Source organism: Numenius arquata, chromosome 7 (assembly GCF_964106895.1).
Source record: "Numenius arquata chromosome 7, bNumArq3.hap1.1, whole genome shotgun sequence".
Taxonomy (NCBI): domain Eukaryota; kingdom Metazoa; phylum Chordata; class Aves; order Charadriiformes; family Scolopacidae; genus Numenius; species Numenius arquata.
Window position 1 is genome coordinate 29,110,384 of NC_133582.1, and position 13,570 is coordinate 29,123,953.

Below are 13,570 nucleotides of genomic sequence, written 5' to 3' on the forward strand. Positions count from 1 at the left end.
TTGAAAAAGCGTGTATTTATTTGATGGGGTTTGTCCTTATTTTTCCCCACAGTATTTTTTGTGGTTACTCCTACGTTCTCACCACTCCAGAAATAAACTCATCTTAGTACTTGAAAACTCTTGTTTTCCTCAAAATATTATATTTGAATTTCAAATTCAGATGAGCAAATGTGATGACAGGACACATCACATGTCCTATGTGTCCTTCAAGCTCTGAACTATATGGAATTCTATAATGAAACAGAAATTCTATTCTAGAAGAAATTTTTAAGAACAATATCCAGTTTGGGCTTTATTTGGGGTAATGCTCATTCCTTAAAATTTAGCAAGTGAGATGGAATTTAATTTCTCAAATACAGGTCTCTGTTTTGGAATTTTTGTTGCCATTTTGAGCTTTTGCTTCACGTAAATTGCTGCCAGCTTCCCAATCTGTGGCTCTTATTCTTTTTTTTTTTTTTTTTTTTTTTTTGACATAAATACAGTAGAATAACCAGTTTCCCAGGACGGCAGGCAGAGAACTTTTCTGAGTTTCCTGGGCTCTGTGCAAAGCCAACGATTCAATCCCTTTTTCACGGTTGAATGAACAAAATATTCCCCTTTACCCTGCAAGTTCTCTTTCCACATCCTCTCTTACTTCTTTCGTACCTCCTGTTTGGAAACTTCCAGCATTTTGGTTCTAGAGATGTGTAATTGTGGAAGGGTAGAAGATAAAAGGGTAGTATCTACAGCTCTTAGCCAAGCTGAGTCCTTTATGAGAACTGGGCATCTGATTGCTGCAAGTTGTTTAAAAATCCAGCAACATACAGAGTGGATGACTGTGTGAGGTATGTGTGACAGCAGAAGAGATAAGAGTTTACAGAACACTTAAGCAGGTTATAATACACACATAGATAGCTTTTTTTCTCAGTTGCTAATTAGCTAATAAGTTCGAGTTAATACCATGATTCTTACATTCTCACAGCACAGCAATAGGGGTGAATCAGGCAAGGCCATATGTCTTCCTAAATTTCCTCATTACAAGTGGTCAAGGTTTCTTTCCAGCATTCACAGAAGTATGTTTTCTTTAGGCTTCTCCTTCACCCAAGCCCTCAGTTGGCCACAAGGAATCAGGAGGTTTGGTGGAAAGTCAAATGACAAAGTCATTTTCCCGTTGTGGTTGAATAGATTCAATAGGTGCAATGAATTGAGCTTTAATTGTCTGCCATTCTCTGCTTTTGTGGTTAAGGAAGAATGTTTGAAGAATGTTTTAATTAGCAAACCTGCCTTCATTAAATATCTTAATTTACAAATACCTTTTATGATTTATTTCCAGGTTTACCTCCCTTTTGTACTAACCGCTTTCTGTGCTAGCAGTTTGTGCTTTGAGATCTATCATAGCAAACAAACAGTAATTTCATCCTTAAAGTTAAGATGACAGGGTATTTTAAAAATGTTGTAGAAAAAGGTCATGATTTTTAAAGTTTAACCAACTGGTATTAAACACCGTGAACTTCAGTCCCTACAAGTAGGGGAGATCTTAAATTTCCCTGGCCTCAGTTACTGGTTTTACTTAGAAGGTCTTCCTTTTCCTCCATCTTCCTATTGCTTTCTGGCTAAAAGGTTGGAATGGATTTTTTTCAACCAGAACATTTCTATCTCATAAAGCTTTCCTTTCCTTAACTTTGCTTCACTATCAAACTTGCTTCCCTACCTTTCATTTCATTGCTAATTTCCGTCAGTATTCATCTGTTACTGTGTTACAACATTGAATGGAGAATTGAGCTGAGAGGGAAAATCTCTTCGTTCAGATTATTTCTCCACAGTTCCATAATGCAGTATAATATATATTATGTTAAAAAGTACAAATTAAAACATTATTAAATTTTCTGGTTTTGAAGAGATTAAGAGCTTGTGAAGAAGTATGTTATTTTAGTATGAACTTCCTTCACTGCTGTCATGTGAAAGTCAGGGAAAGTCCAGTCCAAGCTGGAAGATGCCTATTGTGACTTTTGTAACAGATGACACAGTAATTAATTTTAATGACAGATCGATAACAGGTACGGAATGGAGTGCTGAGATAAAATGTACTCACAGTTGTGATACCATGCATAGCAATATTTGATACGATAAACCAATTTCAAAATAATATAGGTAATGATTTTTTTTTATGTTTAAAGAAGGATTGGAACAAAAAGGCCAGCCTCCATCTCCCACAAAGAGCAAAGCAGAGCAGCCTGAGGACCTGCAAGATGATGCTGAAGGTAGGTGGTCTGACGGATTTTCAGAGCTATTAATCAATTTTGTATTTTGGGGTGAAAGCTTTACTCTGAATTCTTGGGAAAGAACTGGAAAACTTTCATTGAAGAAAAGAGATCATGGCCTAGATCATGAGATTGTAGTTCTTCTGAAGTGTATTTCATCTCAAGGTAGAGTCAGAATTACAAATGCCTTATGTGATGGGCTGCTGATTATTGCTGATATATAATGAGAAATTATTGCTGTTTTACCTCTAACCTGTTCTGACTTTATGTAATTAATAATACAAAATGTAATGCGGGTTGTGCAGGTCTCGAGTCACAGTCTGGTTGGTTCAGTCGATCAGGTAAATCAGGTCCCTGCTGCAAAACACAAAGCAATAAAATTCTTGCTTTCATTTTCTTCAAGAAATTTTTGCTGTGTCCTATTCCGCTCCAGCTACAGTGTTTATGGCTCTAGACCTTATGCAGTGTATTATGTCTATCCATGGTCAGAAGTCACAGGTGCTTCACATTATGCATATAGTTTTGTTCCTGTAAGAGTGCTTTCCTGTGCTTGAGTCTTCACAGGGCAGCTTGTCCATGTGTACGGAGGTGAATGTGTTCTATGTTGTTCTGAAATTGGATCAAAGTATCTTTTCTTAATCTGTATCTCATTGAGGGAGTTGTTAAAAGATGTTAACATCAAAGACTTGTTTTTATAGTGCAGAGTTTCATGTATATGTGAAAGAGCAAAATGCCCCAATGCTGGAGAATTCCCCTTATGTGAAATAGTTAAAAGGATGAACCTTAATCTTTAAACCATGACAGTTCCTTATCATGGATTCTCTTTGACCTAATGTTCCTCAAATGACATGTCTCATTCTGCACCTCAACCAGTGGCTCCATGATCTTCATCGTTTTGACCCAGCGCTGCGCATTCAGCTCCTAAAATATTCTGACTGGGGTATAGTGTGAGTCATAAAGAGCAGAAAAATGTTAACATCTATCACTTTAAGTAACTGCTAGTAACATCCTGTCACTAACATTGTGACTGGTTGTTAATGGCAAGTACTTAAAGAAATAGCTGTCATCGCCTGGAAGGTGTGGGGGGGACCCAAGAAATCTCATCCTGACTAGTCTTCTTTCCTTTCATGCTGCACTAAACCCAGCTGACATTAAAATACCAATTTTATGTTTGGATTAGAGAATTCAGTGATGACAAACCACATGTCGTTTTGTATGCAGGCTAAACGGTGTGTGTGGGATCATGGTGTCATTTTCCATATTCCTAAAGAGGCGAAACAATAATAGTTTTTATGATGTATTTTTATTTGGAGTGTGGCTAAAAGCTTTCATTTTATCAGTGTCAAAAAAAAAAAAAAAAGTACGGGGGAAAACCCATAAGGTTTTCCTTCCATTGGAGAAATAGCTGATGATTTTCCACTGTTTCTGTGGCTTACTAGATAGGGTTTCCGAGTTTACTGTGCCTGTCAATATTTCCTGGTGACCTACAGCTCACTTTGTGAAGCACAAACAAATGCATTGGAAGGGTGAAGTAAATAGCACGGCAATAGAATGATTGCATTACCCTCAAGATGTAAAATGCCTGAACTCCTTGAATTTGATGCCGTAAGATAGATTTTGCTGATGCAGAATTGAGGCCTGTAACACATAATCACTGCTGCAGAGTTGAATCTAGCTGGTGGGGGAGTCCTCTTCTCCTTAGGCAGGAATCAGGCCTGTAACGGCTAGGATTGAAAGTCTAAATTTAGACTTGAAGGGGGGTTGTGGTAGAGGGCGGGGAAAAAAAAGGTAATTAAAGTGTTTGCTGAGGGGGGCTGGGGAAGAAACCTGGATCAGATTTCTGTGGCATTACCTGTGCCTCCGTTTTGAAGAGGAGTCAAGCCATTGGGCTCCAGACACCGAATTCCTATAAAGTTGCCGAGCGGCTTGAGTCTAATGTAACACACCTGTGAGCCATTTCCATTTAAGTAAATGGGATTTGCACACATTTGTCTGAGAATAGGATTTAGTTTCTACTGTTCTAATTATTAGCTGTTGGTTTTGACTAATTAAAAGAGGTTTTAATGGGGAGCCTTGAAGATTATGAAAGCTGTGAATATGTGACATGAACCAGAACTACATGTCTGAGTAATTTTATTTAGGTAGGAGTTTGTCTTCACTTCCAAAAACCTGACTTTTTATTTATTCCTTTCTTTTAAAAGAACTTCTGAGTAGCTAATGCATACAAACAGTCTCAAATAAAACACAATAAAGCCAAACTCTGCCTGAGGTCACCTTGGTTGAATTTTCCTCATGGTAAAACTGAAGTGCTTTGTGTTCAGCATGTTTTAATTTTGGGATAGTTCACATGCTTTAGGTGCCCCAAGTTTAAAAAAAAAACCCAACCCACAGCTTTTAGTAATAAAAGCAATCCAAAGATACTTACATTTAACGTAAGATTATTTTCCCCTTGGTAACGTGACCAGATATAAAGTATTTAACAAATATACACTGAGGCACAGGAAGAACCAGATATTTTTTCCTCTGCTTAGTTGTCAGTGTCCTTTTAGGGTGAAGATGGGAATACAACCCTCTGTTTTAACAGCCTCATGCATGCCCTTGTGGCAGTCTGCAAAAACTGTTCCACTGATTTCGGGAATATTTCTGCTGGTTCATTGGCTGGAGGTAATGGAGCAATATCTTTTCAGTGCATGTAAAAATCTCCACAGCAGCTCATGGAAACTAGGCTCCTTCATTATTACCCTCTCTGCAATCAAGGAAAGTCGAGTAAGTGGCTGTGTGTAAGGAGCTTGTTTTGCAGTAAGCTAAAATAAACACTTGACATGCTAATGAAAGCAATTTTATACTGAACCTCTAAAGTATTAATGGTGTCTGTTATTATGCTATTAGATATATTGTTCTCTGTCTTCAGACCGTTGATAGAGAAAGGCAAGTGTGAGCTGCAGAGCAGATTCTCCTGTCAATGGTTGTATTCAGTAGTTTTTCATTGTAGTGCAGGTTATTGTCTGGGGAAATGGATGGACTGGATACACGGAGAAACATTCTTTACTCCCAGGTTCCCTGCAGTATTTCAGGTTAGACATGTGCAAACGTGCAGTGTGATTTTCTACACTCCCCGCTCCCTCCTGCCCCTTTCCTGGGTCCTGGGAGAGTAAAATCAGCCAGTGATAATTTTGCCTTTCCCCTCAGTCAGGTGCACTCAGTGGTTGAATGATTGTAAAGTCTCAGGTGAGAAAAATATGTTCGGCATTAAACAAAACTTTGCACGTCTTCCTTCAGTAACTTCATATCGCAATCCTGAAGTAATTCCATAGACAAGATGGCAGCACTTGTCACAGCACAGCAGCCACAGGTCACCTGTTCACAGAATCACGGAATTGTCAGAGTTGGAAGGGATTTCTAGAGATCATCTAGTCCAACTCCCCTGCTGAAGCAGGATTGCCCAGAGCACATCACTCAGGACTGCATCAAGGCGGGTCTTGAAAAGCTCCAGAGAAGGGGACTCCACGACCTCCCTGGGCAGCCTGTTCCAGGGCTCTGTCACCCTCACTGTAAAGAAGTTCTTCCTCATATTTGAATGGAACTTCCTGTGTTCCAGCTTGTGCCCATTGCCCCTCGTCCTATCGCTGGAAACCACTGAAAAGAGTCCAGCTCCATCATCCTTCAACCCACAGTTTAGGCACTTGTAAACATAGATAAGGTCTCCCCTCAGCCTTCTCTTCTCCAGGCTAAAGAGCCCCAGCTCTTTGAGCCTTTCGTAGTGAGGGAGGTGCTCTAATCCCTTAATCATCTTAGTTGCCCTACGTTGGACTCTCTCTGGTAGTTCCCTGTCTCTCTTGAACTGGGGAGCCCAGAACTGGACACAGCATTCCAGTTGTGGCCTCACCAGTGCAGAGTAGAGGGGGAAAATGACCTCCCTCGACCTACTGGTGACACTCTTCCCTAGGCAGCCCAGGATCCCATTGGCCCTCTTGGCAACAAAGGCACATTGCTGGCTCATGGAAAGTTTGCTATCCACCAGGACTCCCAGATCCTTTTCCTCAGAAGTGCTTTCCAGAAGATCCACCCCTAACCTATACTGGTGCCTGGGGTTCTTCCTCCCCAGGTGCAGGACCCTGCATTTGCACTTGTTGAACCTCATTAGGTTCTTCTCTGCCCTCAGTAGGTTCTCATCCTACTGATTGTCAGCAAGCAAAAGCAAACAATTTTTACAGCAGTCTAACAAAATAAAAATTCAAAATGTTGCTTATTTCTCTTAGCTACCTCCCCAAATGTTCTCTATATGTGCTGAATTATGAGGTCTATGCAATAGATTTCCTTGATACTGGGAGAAGCAAAACTGTTTGCCCTTTCCTTCCTTACGGGTTTTGTCAGCGAGGTAGACAACGGAGCCTGCCCAAGAGCTGCTCCATTCCCACCACGGTCTGCAGGTGATCAATATTGTATCAAAGACTACTAATACATCTAATAACAGCAACACAAATGCCTGATCTTTCTCCTCCTCCAGGAGAAAGATAATCAATCCATGCAGCAAAAGCTGTTCCTGTGCTTCCTGAGGTCAGGATCCTCCCTGCCCTCCTTCCTCAAGGGATGTGAAGACAGAACTGGAGCTCTGCAAGTTGTCTTGCTCCAGCTTTTCTCATAAATGTCTCCCAAAATGAATAACTAGATTCTTCCTGATAGACTAATAGGCTGTTGGTCTCACGCGATCACCTTAGCTGAGGCTCAGTGTATGTGCGAGGAGCTGGTCTCTTGGAATTGCTCGTCCGGAATGAACTTTGTCTGCTTTCTGTTCACTTGGTGGGAAGGAGAACAGTTTGATGGATAAGCCAAGTCAGGAAGGTCAAAATGAACACAAATCACCTTTAAGGGAGTTGGTAGAGTTGGTTCTTTTGCCTGATGAGGTCATCGCACTGTCGACCCCTTGGCTTTCAGGGCCAACATCAAATGTCTGAAACGTTGCTCGGCAGTGTCAGGAGTCCGAGGCTCACCAGCAGGCTCCTGCCTCACTCAGTGGACGCTCTGTCCATCAGAGATGTTGGTCTAATGATTGGAGTACACAAATACACAGTAGAAACGAGACAAAATGGAATCGTACCTTATCTTGACAGCTCATTGGTTCTGCAGGTCACAGCAAGTAGGTAGGATGCTCACCCAGAGGAGACACCCTGGCTCCTCATCCCTTCTCCCCAAAAGTTTTTTTCCAATGACAAAAAGTGTGTAGTGCTTGGGACCGGAACACGAAATTCATTTTACAGCGTAGTCCTTTAATTGCGAGATTAACGTAAGGCGTCCCCTGCATGGTTCTCCTTTATCGATCACAGTTTCTGCAGCTTTGCTGCTCACTGCCTGGCTTCATAGAGGGGGTTTAGTGCTTGCACCCCCAAAAAGCAGTGCTTGGCTTGTGCTGCTCTCCTCTCAGGTGGGCTTGAGCCTCCCTGGGTCTGGGGGGGCACGCAGGACAGCAGCTGGGTGTTACTGTTACCATTGCACAGGGGTGTTCAAGGGCATCTTTTCTAAGGGCCTTCTCATGCCATGCAGACCAGATTGTCTCTCTCTTTAAGGCATGAATTAATATTAACTAGATTTGACTTCTGATCGTTTTTAAAATGTTCTTTGGTTTATAGCAAGCAATTCTTTTAGAAATTGAGAACTTGTAGCTACATTTCTTCTTTGCATCCCACAGGGCAGTAATATTCTTCAATAAATTTCTGCTCCACTCATAATCTACTAAAAAGGAACATCTAGACACATAATTATACTTCAAAAACACGCACTTTCTTATTCAGCCTTAAAAGTGCTACTTCTTATTAAGATAGCTTAGAAGTTACTGTATTCTTCTTGCCACCAAACCAAATCCTTAAATAAAATTTTAAATTAAGATAAAGCACTACAGAAGAAATTCCCTGGGAAGTATGTGTATCAAACATGTCTGTAAAATGTTTCACCTTAATGCAGATTGGTTATATTTAAAGTGATGCTATTAACCTCTATCCGCTTTGGTTGATAGTTTCTTTTTTCATTTCTGTTTTGAAGTCCACCATCTGTCTTGACTGATTACAGCTCTCAGAATATCGGGTGATCGCTTTCCACTTAGCCAGGGGAAAACCAGGAGGTTATCTGCATTTTTATTTGTATTTGCTCTCCCAGCAAACCTTTCTTAGAAGATTCTTTTCATTGCTGAAGTGGCTTCTACTGTTTCATTAAATTGCCATGCAGTGGCCACACAAGACAGCTTTGAAAATGCAGCTCATTTTGGCCCCCACAGGTGACGTGCAGTCCTGTCACTTCCACCATTTAGCCATTTGGGTTTCTTTTAGCAGCCAAGCGTACGTGTGTGTAAACCATCCCAGGCAAACAGTTGCAATTCCTGGTTTTGCACTAGACGCTTCAGAGTAGATTTTCTTTCTCCTGAGATGAGCTAAGGTGCAAAATCCTAAGTTACTAAAGTGACTAATGCAATGTTGTCAGAGGAGAATTATACACAGTGACAAAGCAGCGTACCTGCAGGGGACTCATCTGTCAAGGAATTCATTTCTCATTTCTAACCGTGATGTGAGTAACAGTAAACCATCGTGATCGTTCAGGTCCAGTGCAGAGGACAGGGCTAGTCCCTTAATTCTGAAATATTGATGTGAAATAGAACATGTTTTGGTTCACTTTTTATGCTGCTTTTAACAAGCGTGATCTCCTGTGTGGCTTCTCTGTCCATTTCTTCACTTTGTTCCATTGCCACAACGCATGATTTCATGACCTATATGAAAAAAATTGCAATAGGTCTCATGATTTCTTTTGACTGTGGCTTGGAAAAAAAGCTGTTCTGCAGTCCTTAACGGTGTCCAGTTATCTAGTCTCTTAGGCACAGCAGGGAAGTATGAATAAATAATAAATTGACATAGTAGCAACAAAATTTGTGACTGTATTGTGCATCTTCATGCATGGGGTCCCTGTCTTTTTCTGTTTCTTACATAGGGCTGCCTGTAGGGCTTGAAGTCAGGGCTTCTCCATCCTGCTCCGAGCTCTGCCTCAGCTTGGTCTTCAACATGCATCAACTCACATGAGCAACTTCTGTCCACTTTTATATACTACGATAATAGTGGTAATACTTGTGCAGCACAGGGTGTGTATTTTTGGCATCAAAATGCCGATTGCATCTTTGTTCTCTGTGCGACGTCTAAGGTATGATGTCCATGCTCTGGTTATGTTGGAGAGCTCAAGCTTCCAGGACATGTCTGCTTTCATTTGTTTTGAACAGTCACAGTTGCAGATTGTCAGAAATAGCGATGATCGGCATCTTTGGCCATGAAATTTTACATGTCTCTTACCTGTATTACAATATCTGAGTCTCGCTGTGTGTCAGACAGAAGAATTACACCCAGCTTAGCACAACGTTCCCAGCAATGTTATGTATGAAGTGGGCTGGGACAAATCTGAGTGCTTGTGTCTTCCGAGCACCTAATTTGATGCTCTAGCTGTTGGCCCACGCTTTGTCCCCTGGTTCTTCCCTGGCCAGAAAAGGTATAATGAGACTGAGTTACTTGCCTTGTGACCCGCAGAGGACTGAGGTAAGGGGAACATGCCTGGTGACTTCAGTGGGATTTAGATTAGGCTCCTCTATTTCTCAGGACGTTAAATAGGTGAAATACAATAGTGTTATTTTTAACCTCTGAGATAATCCCCACGAGCTATAGTTTTCTCATTCTTTTCCCACACTGCTCGACAATTCTTGACAAAATGCTGCATGAAAATGAAAACCTGTTATTTATTAGGCTGACAACTTTGCCAGGCTGGGTGCATTGGCAGCAGCGCATTCAGGTCTGAGTCTGCAGCGAGGTAAATTGTTGAAGCAGCACAGAGGGAAAAAGTCTCATAACTCCATTAAACAATTACTGCAGATAACTTTTTACTAACCCTTCTTAAAATTTACCCCAAAGGGGTTATATTCAAGCAGTGATTAAAACTGACCTAAATCATAATTTAATTAAAAGAAATTAAAATGCAAACTGAAAATGTTCAGTAACCTCAGGCCACCACCCTAATGATTCATTTTAATGCGTTTGTAGTTCTACAATAATGGCCTTTGTGTGTATATGCTTTTTGTTTTATGTCTGATATCATTTTGCCACTGGAATAGTCTGAAAATGGTTGCAGGCTGTATGATCTTGACTGTATATATGGATATATGTGTGCTTTCTTCTTGCGTACGAGGAGTTTCACTGAAGTCAGCAAATCTACTCATGTGTGCAGAATGTAACAGCTGTAAGATCAAGGCCTATATTTTTAATTTTCTCATTAATTAGTTTCCCTGTTATCCTAGAAGGACCTTCATATCATTAGTATGATTACCATGGCAATATTTTTGTGCTGTAAAAAAAGATAATTCAAAACTGGCATCCCTTATCTGCCAGATCTCGGTTTTTACATTTGCGTTTGTCATAGAAGCGTGGCCCAGCTTGGGGAGAGATTCCCAGGCCAGACCCTTGGTGAGGGGCACGGTCACTGGCCACCTGGAGAGCCAGAGAGTGCACCCAGACTCGCATGGCAAGTGCTTTGCAGGGATGTAACGGGATCAAACCTGGTACTCGGGGATCTGGTACGTACACAGGTATGTGAGAGTGCCAAACAAGATGTGTGAGCCTGAGGCATCGGCCCTCTGTCTCTTTTCTTTCTACTCCAGGAAGGAGGAGGTTGTTGGAAGGAACCTTACTCTTGACGCACTATTGATGATATGAGTAAGCTTTCTCAGTGGTGAAAACAATTTTATTGTTAGTAACATCTATGTTGGAGAGGTGGAAGTAGACTGGTTTGTACTGGTTATGCAGAATTTCTTCCTTTAACTAAAAATACATTATCTGTAATTCTTCTGGAAAACATCTTTTTTGCACCAGTTGTTGAGATGTCTTTTTGCGTCATTTTTTGAGAGACTTTTAGACTCGGCTCTAAGCACATCACTGCTCATGAAGAAAGGTACTGCTGAAGAGGAGTAGGTGTATGAGCGAACCTGGCGCTTATTCATCTCTGAAATGGGAAGAGCCAAGAGGCCAGCAGGCTGTTAATATTTTTGACTTGCCATATTTGTCGCAAGAATGGTGAAAGATGTAAAAAGCCATGTGCCTCCGGGCTCTCGCAGAGAAAATGGGAAGAATACTAAAACTTGCTCTCGTGTTGCTGCTGAGGGTTTGTCCTCTGGACTTTCATAGGGATCTTGTCCCAGCCCTCTCCTATCTGACTGCTGACTTGTTATTTATCATATCATCTGCTCCATTTTGGGGCTGCTACTGCAGCTGGCGTATCACTGTGCATGCTAAATACCTCTCCTTAACATAAAGTGGGCAGGCACTCACACAATATCCGGTTTTCTAGTTTAGTTAGAAGTGCCGCTTGCTCTGCCAGCTTGCTGAGTGTGCTGATTGATCACTGTTTAGCCTTTTTTCTACCAAATATAAATGAGGGTATATATCATTGCCGGGGGGGGGGGGGGGGGGGGCGAATTTTCTTGCTGATCCCAAAGAAAAAGGCAAAGAGGAGAGGGCAAGCATCTATCAGGCAGTAGTCAGCTTGGCAAAGGAAAACAAAGTATATGGCCAGAAGTAGGTATTTTAGTGTCTGATGTGCTTATTTTGTTTGTAAGGTGCTACTGTAATTCTCAAACTCCTGTTTTTTCAACTGACTGCTATGCTGGGGAAAAGAAACAGATGTTCCCATTTGTCTTTTGATGTGGCTCAAAATCATTTACATTTGCTGGCCTAAAATGACACGACGTGTCATTTGCCAGTTTTTCCATCTCCTTTGGAGTGAGTGACAGATTGCCGTTCAATTACTAGTATAATGGAAAAGCGAATATTGTGAGGACAGCTTCCACCTAAAGGAAATGGAATCGCCAATTGCTGCAGTCGTGGAAATAGGAGGATGGCGGATACTGCATAAGCCATCCAGTGGAAAAGACATTTTTATTATTAATAATGTCATGGGGAAGACTCAAGGGAAATGCACTGGGTCTGGCTTTTCTGCCTGGAGAAAAGGAGAGCCAGGGGTGAATAAAAATATGGTGAAAAACCGGCTTGCTACTCTTGTAAAATATATTTCCAGCTCTTAGCCTTGGGGATGTGCTACTTAAATCCTTTCCATTTGTTCTGCATCCAGCTCCAATGGAGAGCAATAATTACAGAAAGACTCTTCATCAGTAGAAGACACTTGGTGAGAGGCTCATCAGAAGAGTTTTTACAAAATGGAAAAAACTGTTTGTCAGATGCTTTGGGATTAGTCACTTCTCCACCCCATATAGTTTGCGGTGTATTCGTACCCCGCTTCCTCCCTTTCTCCTGAGATGAAGAGATTCTCCAGGCCAAGCAGAGCTTAACTCTTCCTTCTGCAAGTCATTTACTTGAGGATCACTTGTCCATTCTTAATTTTTTAGTGTTTCCTTTTCTCTAATTCTGTTGAAGTCACTTGGCAGGCACCACGCGTGCTTTCAGTACGATGATCGAGATTAATTTTCATGTCACAATCCAGTCAGTCTGTTGGACTGGGTCAGAGTATAAGAGGTGAAGCTTCTGCTTAAAATCTTTTACATTTTTCTATCTAAAGGAACAAAATGAAGTGTTAGATGGAAAACATGTTGAGAATCCAATATATAGTGCTGTAATTATAATTCTGTTATACCAGTTCTAAACAGTGAATCTCCAGTGAAATAATAGGCTTAGGATTGACAAAACATACTGGTGAATATGTGCTTTATCTGATAATCTAATGAACCAGATGATCATTTAAACTTTCTTTTGTAGTTTAAGTTTGCTGTGAGTAAGTGACTTTAGCAAGAGATGTAGTCCCTTGGCAATAAACATGAATTAATCCTTGAAATACCTGGTTTTAGCCAAATAACTCACGATTATAGTTGTTATAATGGATGTAGAAACAAGTGTCGTCCAGAAATGTAGTTTTATGTTGTGAATGCAGGAAGGTAATTGCTGAAATGATTTTCAGTGATATATAGGTAGTTACCATTTATGTCTGACCTGCTTTTTCTGAATGTAAAGTCTTTCTGTGCAAAATGGAGCATGTTATGCTTGACCATAATTGAAGTCCTTTCTGCTCTGGCACCGCTTGTTTTGCAGTGATGCAATATTCTCTTGGGATCTGACCTCAGGGTGAGGATTTTTCAAGTGTCACTGCACTGTTGCGTTACAGGATTGTCTTGAACGTACTGTTCCCTTCCGCACCTCCTGAGCTAGATGACTTTATCCCTTTGAAACACATCCTGGTGATGCAAAAGATTTTTTTCCATATTTATTAATTGCTTGCTGCAAAGCTTGCGAAGTCCCAAGCCCATA

The 13,570-nt window shown here is 41.0% G+C and overlaps 1 protein-coding gene across 3 annotated transcripts in view; it reads left to right on the forward strand.

The window, feature by feature from the left end:
* The window catches only part of MACROD2 (mono-ADP ribosylhydrolase 2), an 896,489-nt gene that overhangs the window by 825,747 nt on the left and 57,172 nt on the right, over nucleotides 1–13,570 (forward strand). For 2 of the 3 annotated variants that reach the window (XM_074150306.1, XM_074150308.1), the window contains exon 11: nucleotides 2,160–2,240. In XM_074150306.1, coding sequence (XP_074006407.1) covers nucleotides 2,160–2,240 — 81 coding nt within the window. Of the gene's footprint in view, nucleotides 1–2,156; nucleotides 2,241–13,570 lie in introns of all 3 variants that reach the window. The other variant, XM_074150307.1, reaches the window with a different exon arrangement.